At 55.7% G+C, this 16628-nt stretch overlaps 7 protein-coding genes across 7 annotated transcripts; 4 read left to right on the forward strand and 3 right to left on the reverse strand.

Moving 5' to 3' along the window:
- Nucleotides 1–944: 944 nt before the first annotated feature.
- On the reverse strand, nucleotides 945–2368 carry B0T15DRAFT_562621 (glycosyltransferase family 32 protein; the record flags this gene model as incomplete). The annotated part of the gene is made up of 3 exons (XM_062870587.1): nucleotides 1564–2368; nucleotides 1275–1517; nucleotides 945–1218 (listed from the first exon to the last, which is right to left on the reverse strand). Exons 1-3 carry the CDS (start codon nucleotides 2064–2066, stop codon nucleotides 945–947), a joined length of 1020 nt encoding a protein of 339 aa, XP_062718445.1. The 5' UTR covers nucleotides 2067–2368.
- Nucleotides 2369–2585: 217 nt separating this feature from the next.
- B0T15DRAFT_403051 (putative deacetylase LmbE-like domain-containing protein) lies at nucleotides 2586–3743 on the reverse strand (the record flags this gene model as incomplete). The annotated part of the gene is made up of 4 exons (XM_062865187.1): nucleotides 2586–2931; nucleotides 3035–3102; nucleotides 3183–3373; nucleotides 3449–3743. 4 exons carry the CDS (start codon nucleotides 3741–3743, stop codon nucleotides 2586–2588), a joined length of 900 nt encoding a protein of 299 aa, XP_062718446.1.
- A 572-nt stretch (nucleotides 3744–4315) lies between these two features.
- B0T15DRAFT_312155 (nucleotide-sugar transporter-domain-containing protein) lies at nucleotides 4316–6011 on the forward strand. The gene is made up of 3 exons (XM_062863941.1): nucleotides 4316–4463; nucleotides 4520–5524; nucleotides 5581–6011. The coding sequence occupies exons 2-3, from the start codon at nucleotides 4652–4654 to the stop codon at nucleotides 5737–5739; spliced, it is 1032 nt and encodes a 343-aa protein (XP_062718447.1). The 5' UTR covers nucleotides 4316–4463; nucleotides 4520–4651; the 3' UTR covers nucleotides 5740–6011.
- Nucleotides 6012–6827: 816 nt separating this feature from the next.
- On the forward strand, nucleotides 6828–8070 carry B0T15DRAFT_312109 (uncharacterized protein). Its single transcript, XM_062863939.1, has 3 exons — nucleotides 6828–7361; nucleotides 7436–7620; nucleotides 7754–8070. Exons 1-3 carry the CDS (start codon nucleotides 7324–7326, stop codon nucleotides 7927–7929), a joined length of 399 nt encoding a protein of 132 aa, XP_062718448.1. The 5' UTR covers nucleotides 6828–7323; the 3' UTR covers nucleotides 7930–8070.
- B0T15DRAFT_312133 (uncharacterized protein) lies at nucleotides 7925–8838 on the reverse strand. Its single transcript, XM_062863940.1, has one exon. The coding sequence runs from the start codon at nucleotides 8755–8757 to the stop codon at nucleotides 8212–8214; it is 546 nt and encodes a 181-aa protein (XP_062718449.1). The 5' UTR covers nucleotides 8758–8838; the 3' UTR covers nucleotides 7925–8211.
- Nucleotides 8839–10027: 1189 nt separating this feature from the next.
- On the forward strand, nucleotides 10028–12033 carry B0T15DRAFT_543608 (uncharacterized protein). The gene has a single exon (XM_062870007.1). The coding sequence runs from the start codon at nucleotides 10208–10210 to the stop codon at nucleotides 11876–11878; it is 1671 nt and encodes a 556-aa protein (XP_062718450.1). The 5' UTR covers nucleotides 10028–10207; the 3' UTR covers nucleotides 11879–12033.
- A 2478-nt stretch (nucleotides 12034–14511) lies between these two features.
- B0T15DRAFT_514687 (acyltransferase family-domain-containing protein) lies at nucleotides 14512–16141 on the forward strand (the record flags this gene model as incomplete). Its single annotated transcript, XM_062868140.1, has 3 exons — nucleotides 14512–14553; nucleotides 14676–15303; nucleotides 15366–16141. 3 exons carry the CDS (start codon nucleotides 14512–14514, stop codon nucleotides 16139–16141), a joined length of 1446 nt encoding a protein of 481 aa, XP_062718451.1.
- Between the last annotated feature and the right edge of the window lie 487 nt (nucleotides 16142–16628).

Here is a 16628-nt window from a genome sequence, read left to right on the forward strand (position 1 = left end):
GCACGTCTCATCGAGCTCTTGGATTTTGGATACGCTTCCAACAATTCTCACATTGATCTGGTGCCGGCAGGTTACTATTATTACGTGGCTGACTTTTGTGTGGCTCGGGGTGGGCCATATGGGTGGGGGGGGAGGAGGGAGGGAGGAGGGAGGGATGATGTTTGACATCATCTCCGGTATCCATGAGTCATGATACATGGGAATTTGATGGAATCAGCGAATGGTCACTCAGTCTTTTTAACTCTGCTGTCTGCTTGAGCCTGGTCTAGAACACAAGTCCCAACCAGTGAGGAAGGGCTCCCACCCCTCGTGGACAAAACATGCGGTTCTGCCGACCAGTACTTCATAATAAGAGGTTGAAATGATCAGGATGTTTGTGAAGTAAAAGTTCTATGCGATCAAGCGCCCAACATCAATAACGTACAATACACAGTACGAGTATTAGCCGAGGGACGAACACTTGCCCAAAACAGTGCTGCAGCCCGAGGTGCGCCTAGACCTTGGTCGCTCTGATAACGAAAGAGTCGAAGACAACGCTAGCTGAGCCAAGCCGTTGCAGTGCATTCAGCCTATCATGTGAAGCGAGCTTGCCTCCATGCGTGTTTGCTCTCTCGAGCTGTCCCGACTTGGCCGTTCTCGTGTTCTCAACCGCCCTAGCTCTATGGGCTGCTTCTTTCCATGATATAAACATATAATCATAGGTAGCATTAGATATTAGGGCTGTCCCTGATAGCGTAAAAGGACATCGCAAAATGAAGAAGAGATCGCCCCATCACCGCCTGGGTGCCTTGAGAGTGGACGCATCCAAAGATTCCAAACTGCCCCAAGCGGGAGCTGAATTGTCCATCCAAAAAGCCGCAAACACAAGGCGCCGCTGTGTAAACCCAACCCAAACTCCATGTAGCGTATGCCGGTAGTGTAAAGATATCCATGCTGAGGACCCATCAACCCTTAAGCATAGTAACCCTCCGCTTCTTCGTCCTCCTAATGGTGAAGAACATAGCGCCAATCGCGGCAATGAATGCCAGCGGCAGCAAGCCGTGGCGCTTGCCCAGCGAGACAATCATGGCCGCGTCGTACGAGTGCCATGACGAGCTGCCGAGGTGGTTGAAGATGGGAGTCGATACGGGACCGTTGAGGCTGTGCAGCCTGGGGTCTTCCTTAGGCCCGGCCAGGATTTTTAGCTCGGTCCGGTGGCGCTGGAAGGCGTGTACGGTGCTAGTATGCGACAGTCAGGAAAAGAGGGCATTCTTCGGAAGGGGAGGCAAACTCACGAGGCATAGTGGCACCCGGTGCTGAACATGACTGTTGGGTAGGGAAGGCCCAGCCAGTGCCTGTTGTATCGGGCGAGGTTCTTCACCAGCTTCCCGACGTATTCGTTGCCCTTGCTCGCCATCATGAAGCCGATGGAGAATCCCGTCGGATGGGCGGCTGGCGCTACGAACTCAAACCGTCGGAGGGGCCCGAGGGCTCGCTTGCACTGCAGATCCATATCCAAAATGACGCCTGCAATATGGCTTCCGTCAGCGTCCCATCGTTCTTCTTGCAAGGTGACGGGGTTACCTGCCTCCGTACTTGTACAGCACCATGTACCGCAGGGCATCGATCTTTTGTATTGGATAGCGATATGTCGTCCACATCTCGTATAGCTCGGGGAAGCTGTCGGCAACCAGCTCATTGGCCGTCTCGTCCGTCCAGAGGAAGGCGTCCCAGCCCGGATGCATATCGAGGCAGCTCTGTCGCACGGCGGCCCATTTTGAGTGAGTGGCAGCGCCTGAGCCGAGCGATATGTGATGGAGAATGGGCGGAACGAGGTCGGCACTCGGGGCAGCGCTGGTCTGGTGGATGCTATAGTTGGCGAAGGTGATATCGAAACCGTCGCGCTCCGCCGAGATGTAGAAGCGCTCAGCGTGGTGAGTCCAGACGAAGGGCAGCGCGGCGAGTGTCCATGTCTCGTAGAGGATATGCCGGGCACAGTAGAGCCCGAGAAGCATAACTACGAGGATACACGCCAGCAACCACGGGTGCGTGCGCTGGACACGCGAAGGGATAGCCAATACTCCCATTTCGTCATGTCATATGAAGAAGGGGTGACGAAAGGGCGAGGAGAAGGCGAGGAGTTCCGCGATCGCCAAGAAGTCGCGCAATGCATGGTTAATATGTAGATCACATCGTGGGTCGTTACCCATGCTAGTGTGGGAGCCCACCGAGGGTCGTGTTTTGCCTTGAAGCCGAAACTGAGAAACTGATGCCTCGGAGATGTTCCTTTTAGTACTGTCCGTACTGCACACTGTGTAAGCCGACCAGGGTCCACGCAGGAGATTGGCTGGCAAGGCAGAAAATTTCCAGCGAAGTGGATGCCAAGAGTATTTGCCGGACTTGTGCGAGCCCAGACCGGCCAGGGGTCGAAGTGGCAGAAAGCTTAGCGTGCCCGTGGGTGGCAGCAGATTGGGCAGAGGCGGGGCCCATTGTCGTATGACCGACAGGGTCGCATTGTTGCCGTTCCCAACAACTAGGTACCTAAGCAACGGTCGCATGATGCGGGATAATAAATGAGACTCGAAACGGCTAACTTGCTTGAATCTCTAGCTCTGTGCTACCTGCTGGTTACGCTCTACCCGCTTCAGGTCATTAAACCAGACATAACGACTCGCGATCATGTACAGATGGCGGTCCCAAGTGTACTGGCTGGGGTGTTTGGCAAAGGCGTGACGGGTTTTGAGATAGCGGTCCCCAGTGTTGGCGATCAACGCTCGCATGCCATCTTTTGGGTCTGCTGTGCTCGCGGGGTAGGCGAGCGCGCTAACGATGCGCCATGTGAAGGGAAGAGCTGTTAACGGCAGGTCTCCGAGAAAAGTGTATTTCCGCAGCAGCGACGTTGTCGTCAGTGTGAAGGCGACGGGGCCCTCGGGATCGGTGGCAGCGTAGTGGCTGAGTCACTGCGTCAGTCGCAAGCTCGCCAAGTGGCTAGCAGCCATTGGGTCATTCTTGACCAGTAGGCGGTGCAACAGCTTTGCTTATGAGGGCTGCTCACCTGACAGCTGCACTGACCGCTCTGTGGTTCAGATGGCCTGAGACTCCGCGCTCGTCGAAGGTCAAGATCTTTGTTGGTGGTGGATTAGCCCCGGAAAGTCCCGAAGCGGAGCAGGCTGTAGCGGAGCCGAGAAAAGCAGGGTACCTACCGCATCAATTTTCCACTTCTTTACGTAGTCGCGCACAATGCCTTCGATGAGATCGGTATTCCACCAGACTCTGGGGTTGTCTTGCAGCTCAGGATGGTCCAGGGCGATGCACCTCTGAGAATGGATGCCCAACGCCTGGCAAGACCCCTGGAGTTCCTGCTTTCTTGTTTCGCCGAGTCCATAATTGTTGCCTGCGCCCCGCTGTAAGCCAATGTAGAAAAATAAAAACGTTATTAGTTGGATCTGCAAGGGTCACCGCAACTCACCTGTGGACATCACCAACAGGCTCCCGGTAATGGCTTTGTTCCTGTCCAGAACACCTAAGATGCTGGGTGAGAAGAACAGACACTCATCGTCGGGATGTGCCGTCACGATTAGTAGGTTCTTGGCGGCGAGGAGCTGAGGCGGGAGTATTCTGGCGTCGCTGCCTACGAGGTAGGCAATGATCCATTGGAGCAGGACAGGAAGGATAACGGCGACGACTATGAACCGGAAGGTCCAGCGCCAGGCGCGCCGAGGGACCCGGCCGAGCAGCTGCGTCGGCTTAGCAGCGAAGCGCATCGTCATCTCATTCACCGGCACCGGTGGGTTTGCGACGGAGAGAAGCTCAAGGGCCGAAGCAGGCACCGAGGCATGAGCTTTGGCCGTCCAAAGGATCAGTCTTAATTGAAATACGGAACACACAGTTGGCGACAATTGAGGGTTGTCCCATCCAATGGTCCAAAGCGGGCGAGAACAGGCGCTGACAGGGTCCCAAGGATCGGCAATCCTTAAAAAGCTTAGCATTTGATGCCAAGGACCACACCGGGCAAGAAGGTAGGTGTCGCACTGTGTACAAACCTGGCAGATTCGTGATTCGGCGTCCAACTAGTGCATTTTCTCGCTTGCGGACACCGCATGCAGGCTCCCCTTTCTCTGCTCGGGGGCTGAGTAATTTGTTGACGACAGCGCTTAGGGATAAGGCAGGGTTCGCGAACCCCGCGCGCGTTCCGGTTGTTGGTTCCAGGTTGTTAACCTCGTACATGCTGGGAGTGCAGAGCTGGATAATATCCTCTTGCATCCGGGTGGGTGCTAGGTCCTGTGTCACTGAAGATTTGATGCATCCGAACATTTCCCTGACAACGACGCAGGTCGAATATGCTTGGCAAAAGTGTCGAGAATGATGGCGAACCGGGCCGGGCCGGGGCAGGGACCGCACCACAGCCGTTTCGAATATTCCAGCCCGTGCAACCGCCGTCCCGTCGATGGCAGCTCTCAGTGCAACGACTCTCCTTGGCGTTGGTCAGCTCGCATTCCGCATCTGGGTGCTCTAGACGGTGACACTGACCTCTTGGCAGCTTGTCCTGCAGAATTCGGTGCTTGTCATGGTGCGGCCCCAATTAGACCGGGAGATCGGGAAGCCTGGGGAAGATGGGACGAGCGGGTACGCTGACTCGACTGACTGACTGACCCACCCAACTCTCCAGATTATGCACCACTCCCGCAACAGGCCCACGGGGCCACAGCCCTTGTATCTCTCTTCGACCGCGGTCTTGCTCGTCGAACTCATCAAACTGCTGGCCAGTTTGGTGCTTGCAGCACTCGATACATGCCGGTCCCACCCCGAAGCTTCGGCATACGCGGCGATGCGGTACCTCTGGAGCTCGATCTTTGGCTCTGACAGCTGGAAGCTCATTGTGCCGGCCGCTCTGTATACGCTGCAGAACTCGCTGGTGTATGCCGCCATCAGCAACCTGGATGCTGTCACGTTCCAAGTCACATACCAGCTGAAGATCCTCACCACCGTCCTCTTCAGCGTTCTGTTACTTGGCAGGTCCATCTCGCTGAGGCAGTGGCTGTCGCTGGTTCTCCTCGCCTTCGGGGTCGCCTTGGTGCAGGTCGCCGGCCAGCTCGGCGCTGACGACTGGAAAGCACGGCTGACCTCGCTCATCCGAAGCGGGACGGTACCGACTTCCAATGCGTTCCGGGGTCTCATGGCCGTCGTGGCCGCCTCGCTCACATCTGGCTTGACCTGCGTCTATTTCGAGAAACTCGTGAAGGACTCGATGACCTCGGTATCGTTGTGGACCCGCAATGTGCAGCTCTCTTTCTTCAGCTTGTTCCCCGCGCTCTTCATCGGCGTGATCTGGCAGGACGGGGCGGCCATCGCCCAGGACGGCTTCTTTGTTGGGTACAACCCGACTGTTTGGACAACAATCGTCCTGCAGGCCCTAGGTGGCTTGATCGTGGCGGTTTGCATTGCGTACGCGGACAATGTGGCCAAGAACTTTGCTGCGAGCCTGAGCATCGTCGTCAGCTATGCGGCGACGACGGCCATCTCCCGGAAGCCGGTGACGCTTCAGGTAAGCCTTTCCGTCCGTTTACCTGCGTCGGTAACCGCATTGACTCTGTGGCGTAGGCGACAGCAGGCGCGGCGGTCGTGCTGCTGGCCATGTATCTCTTCAATGGCAGGCCAGCACCCCGGATGGTGCTACTGCCGGTCAGTCAGCAGCGACACGAGTCAGAGAAGTCGAGGCCGTTGCTCTGCGAGCTGACCTCCATACCACCGATTAGATAATACGCACCTTTGACAGATCCAATGAATAGTAATGGTGGACAATATTCTTCGCCTGATCTGAGTTCTTGTTCTCGGATCGGTTGAGTAAACCGAGGTTCGATCCATGTCATTTCTGTATGTATGTCCAAGGACAGCGTGGTTGTTCGAGGAAGGTACTGGGCGGGTGACATGTAGAGCTGTGGCACAATCACAACCGGACTACGAAGTACGAAAATTCTTGTGGCTTCTCTGGCATTACTACCTTCCCCTCCACTAGCTTTCTCACATCTTCCACCTCGCTTCTGCAACCGACTAAACAATGAGGCAACACCAAACAAACAAAAACACCGTCCATTTTGATGCACGGTGGCAAGTAACGAGATCTTAGAACAGGTAAGTTATCCTACCTATAATCTAGAGATGCCCCTTAGCGGTTATGATACTCGTTCCCACGGGCCTATGTTGCTTTTCTTCTCTATTCTCTCTCCAGTATTCCTCTTCGTTCTCTCATATGCGAAACCTCCCCTCCCTCCGCAGGTCCAAGGTGGCCGGGTATGGAAATCCACGGTTAGGCATTCCTCCGTAGGGGCCGGGAGTTGAAATGGGATCTCGCAACTGAGGGAAACGCGACGGCAGGTTCTGAGCTCTTCGTGGCCATAGCATATCGTGTCAACAACTAAGACAGTAAGTTCTAGCCAAGTCCGTCATGTGCCCACGTAAGGGGTCCAACCTGCCCTGATGAGCAATATCTGTCACGCATACAACTGCGAAGATGGCATGCTCTCATTCTACCAAAGGTTGCTCCCATACTGATCCGACTTCTCTTGGGTTGTGTTGGATGTTTTTGTTGCGCACCGCGGAACGTCTCATGGTGCTGTATACCCCGTTGGTCTCTAGATGACCCCTCACAGATGCTCTCTTTGCGCGCCCAAGTCTTAGGCCAGTGGTCATAGGGCAGGTCATCATCCTTCCTTAGGCTAGACCTCTGTTCAGTTCTCCTGAGATTAGGCGAGCGAACTGCTAAGCGTTTAACTCTGCCCTTGCCATCGGATTGTCCATGACTATTTACCTTGACTTACGAAGCTAACGCACTTTCTGTCGGCATCCCGATACAAGCACGACGTCTTAGAGTAGCAGCCTCCGTTCTTCTCCATGGCGTTCGCTTCATGTTCCTTCTATTTTGGGTCGACCAGTCGCAGAGGCCGGTCTCCAACCCCGCAGACGGAGATAGCTTCCGCTGTCAGTGACGGTTAGCCTCTATCTTGGCACAGCAGGAAGCCTGGGCCAGCGACGCGCCTCCGGGCCTCCTACTGGCCGCGGGAAGATAGAGGCGGTTCGTATATGCAGAGTCGTCGCCGCATGGTTCCAGAGCGGTATGGTAGGATGGATGCCAAGTGGGCAAACATGACAGCTGTTGAAGACTGACTCTGAGCTGATCTGACTCTCACCGTCGCATGGTGATAGTGCGTTAATGGAATCGGCTATTGAACTGATATTTAGCCACCATCCATACATCCTCCTAAGAGAATATAGGATGGCCTAGATTCCGTCTTCCAGTTTGGATCTCAACCTCCAGAAAAGCCATTGCCAGACAAATCACCCAACATGCATCTTTCCTGGGTCACAACGCTCCTCTTCGCAGGGTAACTTTGATTCGGCGTGCCTTCTCGTGATACGGCCACCAGTCCCGAATATCGTGACTAACGAGTCGTCACAGCGCCACTTCGGCCACCAAGCCGCCCAATAAAGGCTGCCGTCCCTCTTCTCTGACCACAATCACGACGACCGCCTCCCCGACCGTCACCAAACTTCCGGACTCGTGTACCTACCGCCCGACGCAAACCTTCTATTCCAGCAGCGGCTGCGCTCACACCTGCGCAACTGGCTTCTGCATCATCGATGGTAATCCGATCATTCATCCCCTTCCTTTCCCCAACTGTGCTGGACGAAATGAAAGAACCTGCACTGGGACTCGTATTGGGGACTCGTAATGGGGACTCGTCGCATTGAACGATGTTCTAATTCAATATTTCAGCCCCGGTTACCATCTCATGCGGATGCCCCAGGGTAGCCATCGAGACCCAGACGGTGACCGTCTGTCCGACCGCTACGCCGTGCCAGCAGTGCACGACGGGGTGGGGCACCTTCCTGTACACGGAGCCCTGCTCAACTTCATCAACGGAGGCGGCGGCGAGGGCTACGGCTGACTAAGGGGTCTAATTCGGTACAGTCCAGGGTGTTGTGTTGAGGGGATTGCGCTTATCTTGAAGATGCTGGGGCCGCGGCGGTTTGTGCTAGGTTCTCTTCCATACCTCCGACCGAGACAGGGCGTCGAGGGCGGTACGAGGTCGTGCCTTGCGGTGGGCATAGTGAGAGTCATCAGACAAACGCGGTGCGGGTAGCAGCGGAAGAGAGAGCTATTGGATGTGTATTGGATTGGACGGACGATTGATGCTGGAATCTTATATCTAGCCATGTCTAAAGGTACTAGCACTATATCCCTCCGGTGACTATGTGCATACCATCGTTGTTAGCCCCGTGCAAGTAGTCGCCGTTACCTGACAAAGTGCCAGGTGCCTCCTCTGCGTATTCATGGCTTGCGACGCTGAACGAATGATCCTGCTCAACCTGGGACTTCAGATATGGCTTGCGGCATGTCAAACATTTAAAGAAGCATTCCTCATCCCGGGGGCCTCCACAATCAGTACAAACTCCTAACACTTTGTGCTCTTCCCGGAGCTGCTTCCTGTAACATCCGCGGCACTTGGTTTGATTGTGCATTTCGGCCCATGCGTGACACTCGACGCAAAGGCCCATCCTCCTCCTTTGCCACAGCGACTGCCTTTCCTGCTTCTTCTTCCCCTTGCGCTCCCGGCAGGCCGAACACAGAAGGAAAAGATCGTCATCGCGGACACCTCCACATTGGGTGCAGCGTCCTGACTCTCTGCGGTTTGCCCGGTTCTTTCTCGAATAGCATGAGGTGCACAAGTCATGAGCAAAGATAACCTTCGGTGTATGGCATTCGATGCAAACGCTCATCTTCGGCTTTCTGCTCCATGTCTGGGGCCCGCTTGCCTTGCGCTTGCGCCTTCCTCGCGGGCGCTTTCCTCGCGCCCCGTCTTCCGCCTCAAATTCCTCTGCCCCCTGGTCCGCGACTAGATCCTCCGTGCCCGGTTCTGTGCTGGTCTGTCGGCTAGTTTCCTAAGGAGACGCGACGGACTGATAGGCGGGCAATGGCGGGATGCCGAAGATTGGTGGTCCCGGCAACCTGAGATACCAAGGATCGACCGTCAACTCCGTCTGGGAGGAGTCGAGAGCGTGATGCACAAGACCGTGATGCACGAGACCGTGATGCACGAGACTGTCCGCGTTCCATTGATCGTTCCTGTCCACGATGATGTTGTCGAGTGGCAGTTCCGGCGTTTTGAATCGATACTCCATTGTTACTAGTGATTGCTGCGGCTGCTGACTATCAATGTGATTTGGAGAGCCTGAACAGATCGTCCGGAGAAAGTTGGCAAGCCTTAGCTCAGTCACCAACCTGTATAAGAAGACGGCTCCTGGGGCACAGCGCTCCCTGAGTCCCTCGGTCGGGTCTTTCCATTCCAGACGTGCAGTTCCACCCTCCTCGAAGAGCAAGTGCCACCGGGTCACACTGGAATGACCCAATGGACATAAGCCAAGCAGTTTCCCCTAGGACCTGCGGTGGCTGACTATCGTGTCTTACTTGACACGGCTCGCGTTAACCCCTTACAGAGTCCGGCAGCAGGCTGAGCCCCATGGGAGCACGGCGAGTATAACGCAATTCCCACCCGATCTGGGTTTAGATAGGAGGCGTGGCTAACACAGGATCTGGACCGGAAAAGTTCCCGATGTCCCATCACATAAGATTCCTTTGCATATAGTATAGAGTTGAGACCGCCCGGTGCCCGAGGTTCTGACCTGACAACTGCATTCCGAATGAAGATCGCAGGAGACGTGTGGCCTGAAGAAGGGGTGAGCATCTTTCCGTTCAATGAACGAAGATCGGTGTGCTGGAGCGTAGAGCTTTTATAGACTTCATGCTTGTTGCCGAACTCGTCGGCAGAATCGCAGGCATCACTCGGTGTTCTGAGCGGACTTTGCACTCTGAAAAGGAGGTAAAGATGGTTGATTTTTTCTAAGAGTACCTTAAGGTAGGTGGTCGAAGCCGTATATAAACCCAGCCAAGAACCCCGCTAGCCAAATATGGCAATTACCACTGTATGCTCGCACCTGCAGGCTGCATGTTACAAGCCCCGCAGCAGCTCATGGTGGGGCAAACCTGTCGTGCTAAGTTTTCCATCACCGACTCCGAGGGGGAGACATTGGACACTCCGGTCAAGCATATCCGCGAATCCGTGCGCGGACTTCTGGGACGTCGGATCACTCGCCCTGACTTCGTCCTTTCCGTCGACTGAAGCGCTGACGGGGCGCGGAACTTGGACAGTTTCGACGAGGCTTCCGAACCATGGTGGCCGGATCCGATGGAGGCGACGATGCGGTCATGACCGGCACCGGGGGCCGGGCGCTGGTTCTCGAGGCCATGCCGCCCGAGATCATCACAACGATATTGGAATTTCTGGTCCCGCAGCCGCCGGAGATCGGCGAGACACGCCCTGTCGCATACTCTCAGCTCATGGCCGACGAACCGTGGTTCGACTTCACAAGATGCCGTCGCGGCCTTCACAGCGTCTGCCGCGTCTCCCGTCTCCTGTCCGAGATGGCCCGCCCACTGTTGTATCGGGTCATTGCCATCTTGGACGAGACGGCACTGGTACTCCTCCTCCGCACTCTCTACAACAAGCCTGAATACGGGCTTTGGACACGCTACGTATCCTGCCACTTTACCCTATCGCGCGAGAAAGTCATCCGAGACACCCGTCAACTACTCGTCAACTACCTGTCGACGTTTATACCGGCCCCCGTGGAAGGAATCACGACCGCCGTGACCCGCGACTTTCTGCAGTTGCTTCGCGGTTATCTCCCACATATGTTGGTTAGCGAAGGCGATCTTGACCATGTGCCACAAGCATTGCTGTGTTTTATCCTCATGCATCTTACCAAGCTTGAGGTCTGGCTGTTGCAGGTACCCATCAGCGACGACCACGAGGAATACGACGTGCTTTGTTCCCAGATTAATGAGATAGCGCCTCTCTTCGAATCGGACCCTACTGCCGGCCCATTCCAGCACGTTCATACCCTTCTCCTGCAGGGTGACCCGGAACTCTTAGATCACTTCGAAAGTGCCGATGAGGAGTGCGACTGCGAAGTTCCGGAGGTCTACGGCGCCCAGCCGCGGCGGTACGCCCCGCTTTTTGCCTCCTTGCCAAAGCTCACCACGCTCGAGGTCAGCGGCGACGACGGGGTGTGGGCGCCTGTTGACGACGAACTTCGCGCCATTCTCCAGTCCATGGGCCCACTGCCACCCTTCCTGCCCAACCTCCGTCACATCTACCTCCACGACAGCTTCGCGTTCCCAGGGGACCTGCACTACCTTCTGCAGAATGCGCCTCGGCTCGAGACGCTGTACATGACCCCACGCCGCGACGGCGCCGACATTCGCTTGCCGATGCTGGAAGACCACACGTACACCGAAGCCCTCGACGTCGCCCTCGCGCAGCACGCCAAGCACCTGCGCAACCTCGACGTCAGCTGGGAGGACCTCACAAACTTCGAGTCTCTCGTCGGGCCCGACGGCCGCCTCAGCGCGCTCGCGAACATGACGGAGCTCCGCTCGCTCTGCATCCAGATGGCATTGCTGTACGGCAGTCCCGCCGCAGTGCTGGAGACGCCCCTTGTCGAGCTGCTGCCGCCCAACATCGTTGAGCTCGCTCTCGAGGACTGGTGGTGGCACAGTGCGGAGCTGCTCGACGAGTTGCCCCATTGGGATGCCCAAGACAAGGTCAAGCACTACCAGTCACAGCACCTCTACCGCCAGAGCGCGCTGCGCACCCTAACGCAGTTCGCGCGAGACGTTCGCACGCGCCTGCATAACCTGAAGAAGGTGGTGCTGCTGTGCAAGATACCCTGGACTTGGGTTCTGGAAGGGGGTGTGCCGATAGAGTTTCACTTCGAGAATGTTAAAAGCTTGTTTTTGGCGCAAGGGGTGGAGTTCTCCGTCAAGTCTGATGAGTTCTAAGGGGTCAACATGGGGGAAGACGTGCCATCACTCTGGCGTCTGATCACGATACAAGTAGAAACACTTTCAGCGAGCTTCCGATGGTTTGGGGTAGTATATGTATACATTTTAAATAGCAGTACTTGAGGAATTAAGCAAACGATCGAGAACCGCTGCGTAAAGTCAACTGTCCCTAATCAGGAGGCCTGCCAGAATGATCACGTAAAGTTTCCACATTGTGTACCGAACACATACCACAGAGCTTACTTCGTAGTTCGTACCTTACCTCTATCGTTGGGGACGAAGACTTCTTTCACCGCGCAGCCGACTCTTTACAAATAGACTATGGGGTAAGCGGTAGATAATAAGCCCGTAGCTCCGTTGGGCTTACGAATGCATCATCGCTCCTGCTGATCCAGAGGAACTTTTCAGCATCAGCTGGCCAGGAGAAAATACGACGCGCCCGCCACTCGAAAAGCTAGCGCTTACGCTCAACAGCGGCCCGGGCTCTGAAGTTTCTTAGTCGACTCCCAAGACGTACACGAGCTCAACCGTCTTCTACACATGCAAAAGTGTCTGTTGTGGCGTCTACACTAGTTGAGGCGGAAATGGCCCTGTAGATCCTGGGCAGATCATAACCCGTCTGGAGGGTAAAACGGGGCGCTCTGAAACAGGACGGAGCGCGCTGGGTCCGCCTTTCCGCTGCCTGATGGCTGCGGCTCTGGCGGCTAAGATCCCAATCTGGGGGCCGCAACCCCCACACCACGGCGAAGTGGTTTGATCCGGAAGGCCATTCTCATTGCTGTGCAGCGATCATCACCACCGGCCGACAAAGGGAGCATCACATGTCTCTGCAATCTCCACTGCAATGAGTTCGATATGCAGTAGTTAGACTCTATAACCTGGGAGAAAGTCACATGTTGGGGCCTTTGAAGCAGGAGAAGGGGTGTTGGCGGTCAACACCTTGCCGGACTTAAAGTGTCCGGGCCGGGACTCGGCACAATGAGCGGTTCCATTGCGAAATTCCTGTTCCTCTGCTAACTGATTGTATCGACCTTTTTTCGCAATGATAAGTTACCAGCTTGAAGGAATGACTTACCAACGTCGCGTCTACCTACGTATATTTATATGTATCGCGCCTTTTCACGAACTCCGGTGGACACTCGGTATCGTCCAAATGCTCGAGTTCCCTTCATATGCGGCCTGTGTGATGCCTCCTCGAGTACCGGATGGTCCAAGCAAGCGCCGCTTCACTTCCGGTCCTCGATGCGCCGCGACCGGAGAGCATCACGGCGTCCACTTCACATCCTGCTCCTGATGAAGGTAATCTCGCGAATCTGCAAAGCGCCCGATCCTCCCTTGAAGGCTTGCGTGGCCTGTGGGGCTGCCGGGAGATGCCCGCTAGCTCTTTTTGGCATAGGTAACTTGTAACTCCTACCCTGAATCCCTTGAATCCCTGAAATACTTGGGGGTCCCCCAAGTAAGCGCGCCTTGTGCCCCTGGCACATGATTTCCGACCATAATTTCGTGATGCGAGAGAGAAGACGCTGGAGAAATGCCAGAGCCGCAACTCGGACGATGCCACGACGGTGCTGCCACCATAACAAGAACACCTTTCACCGCTTCAACGGTTGACAAATGAGCATGCGATGTGATAGCCCCATTCGTGGAAGTTTGAATCTGCGACGGGGCGGCTGCGGCAAGGGTCCGTGTGCCTTAGCCTTGAGGGCTGCGGAACTCCTCAGCCTCAGAGGGAGCTTACACAACGCACGCATGAATCCCATCTCTCTCCCGCTTTTTACAGCCGGCCTGGCCGAAGAAAAAAGACGGCTACAACGTACACGTACCCGTGAGAGGAATTGAGTGCGGGTGCGAGGAAAACTCGGGATATCTCCACCTCCCCTGAATTCTTCCCCGTTCCATTTGACATCTTGGCGTCCTTGGCAATGGGAAATGGCATGCCAATCAAGGACTGCAGTGCTTGAGTGGCCGTTGAGCCAAACCTGGGAAAGAGAAAATTCCGTTCAGGTCCCCTTGAGGCTTGCTGCCACAAAATTGAACAAAACCGGTCCGAGACGCCACCTGTGCGTTTGGCCAGTGCTAGGTTGAACAACGTTCGCTCCTGCCCCTGACTCGAGTTCTCCCACCCGCTTCCCGAACGACTCGCGTCAACATCCACACTCAACCTCGACCAAACCACGGCACGAAAAGCGAGAGGTTAGGTTGGCAGTCGCACCCTGTGGTTCTCCACCCGTTTCGGCAGGCCGCGCACGCCAGATGGTCTCGGCGTCTCTGTCGGCCATTGGTTCCTCCGAATCCTCTCTTGGTACCATCCGCGGCCAACGTCCTCGACGAGCACCTTTACGCTGGTCAACTCTCTGAATGACCTTGTCTTGACACTCAGACGCCTAATGACCTGTTGCCAATAACACCAATTTCTTGTCTCGGATTTAGCTCTGAGACTGTCTCGGCCACGGGTGCTGGGATTATTCCACTTCAACACGCTCGCTTGTTCGGTATCCAGTAATTCCTTTGCGGGCCACCAAGGGAGTTGGTGGTATTCTTCTCCAATTGTCCTTTCTTATTTTCGCCTTTTGGCTTCCTTTGGAGTGGATTGAAGTGTATTCGGGGGGGGACAGCGAGCGGCGGACAAGATGAGCGCAAGGCCGAACCAAAGAAACATCAAATGGGTCGAGGTACGTCGGACGGTCCCGAGATTCTTGCCCACAAAGGCGGCCAGGCCAATGATACGAGACGAGCCATCTTCACATGTCAATTGACCTCCTGGTTACATGAATTGACGAGCCTCTTTGTCCAGGGACTCCGCGGTATTACCTCCGCCCTCGTTATCGTTACGCACATCTCGAGAGCGCTCGATTACCCCTTGTTCTGGCCCTCCGACAACGATCATGACGCGCCGCGGTTATTGCAGCTACCATACCTGCGGCTACCGTGGCAGGGCCGCATCGGCGTACCCATCTTTGCCTTCTTGACGGGCTTCGTCTGCGCCTACAAGCCCCTGAAGCTGGCATACCAACAAGGAAATGCCCCCGCGGCGCTCAAGTCGGTCGCCCGCAGCGCTTTCCGCCGCCCGCCGCGGCTGATTCTGCCGGCCTTGATTGCAACCTTCATTAGCTTCGTCCTGTCGGTTCTTGGGGGTTACAAGACGGCGAACCGCTGTGACTCTTTCTGGGTCCGCTTCGACGCGCCCGATGACATTCCCTTTGGGGAGAACATCAAGAGGTTGTTCGGCTCTGCGCTCTCGACGTGGACCAACACGGAGAACCAATACGATAGGCATCAGTGGGCCATGCGCCCGCTGCTCATCGGCGCATTCCAGGTCTACATCGTGTTGGCAGCCACCATCGGGATGCGGTTCAAATTCCGAATTCTGGTGCATGTGCTCCTGATCGCGTACTGGTGGCTGAATGTCAACGCCCTAACAGGTATGTCATTCTTACACTGGCAGCCGGGCGGCACAGAACGCATGGGTTGACATGAACAACAGAAACATTTGGCGCCATGCTTGCACTTGGCACACTGATCGCCGAGCTCGCGCAGCATCGGCCGACGCAGAACTTTATCTCCTCACACCAGCGGCTGCTCACCTTCGTCGTCGCGCCTCTACTTCTCTTGCTCGGCGGCTTCGTCGGCTCGTACCCGGCTGAACACGAAGATTGGATGGGATGGTCTAGGATCCTCCACCGTTTGATCGTGGATCCAGCTGGGGATCGCAGCAGGGGCAGCATTATCGTGCCGAAGGGATCCGACGTTTACCGACGCACCTCGGCCTTCTTCATCATGTGCACCGCCGTCTCGCTCTTCATCGCCCCGGTCTTGCAACAGCTGCTCTCGCACCGCCTCCTGATCTGGCTCGGACATCACTCCTTCGCCGTTTACCTGACGCATGGCACCATTCTCCGGACCGTGGGCATCTGGATTGTGTATGGTATCACTGGCGAACCATGGGAACCGGCGGGCAAGAACGAAGATGGCTCGCCGCGGGAGCAGGTGTGGCTGAAGCCGAAGGGGAGGCCGGCGAAGATGATTTCCATTCTGGTGTTCACGACGCTGACGTACATTGCCGCGTGGGCGTGGATGAAGTATGTCGACACCGCCTGCGCCAGAGCGACGCAGTGGTTAGAAAACAAGGTGTTTGATGACGAAGACGGAGAGGGCAAGGCCGGCCTGGCGGAGAAGGGATACTCACAACTGCCGAACGGCAACGGCAACGGCGCGGCGGCGAGGCCCCTTGAGGGCGAGAGGACGCAGCCGCCCCCTTGATTCCGACACAACGTAGCAGACGACTATAGCAGAGACTCGAGACGAACAGCTTCATTGCAGTTTCCATATGGGGGATCTCGTTCTTGAATACGTATTTGGGGTCCATCGGGAGAATCGCATGCGAAGATTATATCTACCGGTTGAACGACCTGGTCAGCTTTTTCTATTTTGATCGATGTATAGAATACCCGGTTCGAAAACCTACCTGCGACCTAGAGGGGGATGGGAGTCATACCAAGAAAGACTTAATATGTCCTGATATGGGCAGCCGGTGATTCCTTTTGTTTTGGGTGGTGGTTGGACGGTCGGTTCCCTTGCACATTTTCTCGGTGGAAAAGGGGGGGTTCGCGATATTGACGAATGTCACACTTCCCCTTAGGGCCATGTAGCCATTATGTATATGTCAGGTTCACACATTAGCATTGCATTGCCGGAGTATATACAGACATATATTTATCGGCGGTTTGATGCCCCCGTCTTTCTAAGG

The sequence above is a fragment of the Chaetomium strumarium genome (assembly GCF_033439665.1).
Source record: "Chaetomium strumarium strain CBS 333.67 chromosome Unknown B0T15scaffold_7, whole genome shotgun sequence".
Taxonomy (NCBI): domain Eukaryota; kingdom Fungi; phylum Ascomycota; class Sordariomycetes; order Sordariales; family Chaetomiaceae; genus Chaetomium; species Chaetomium strumarium.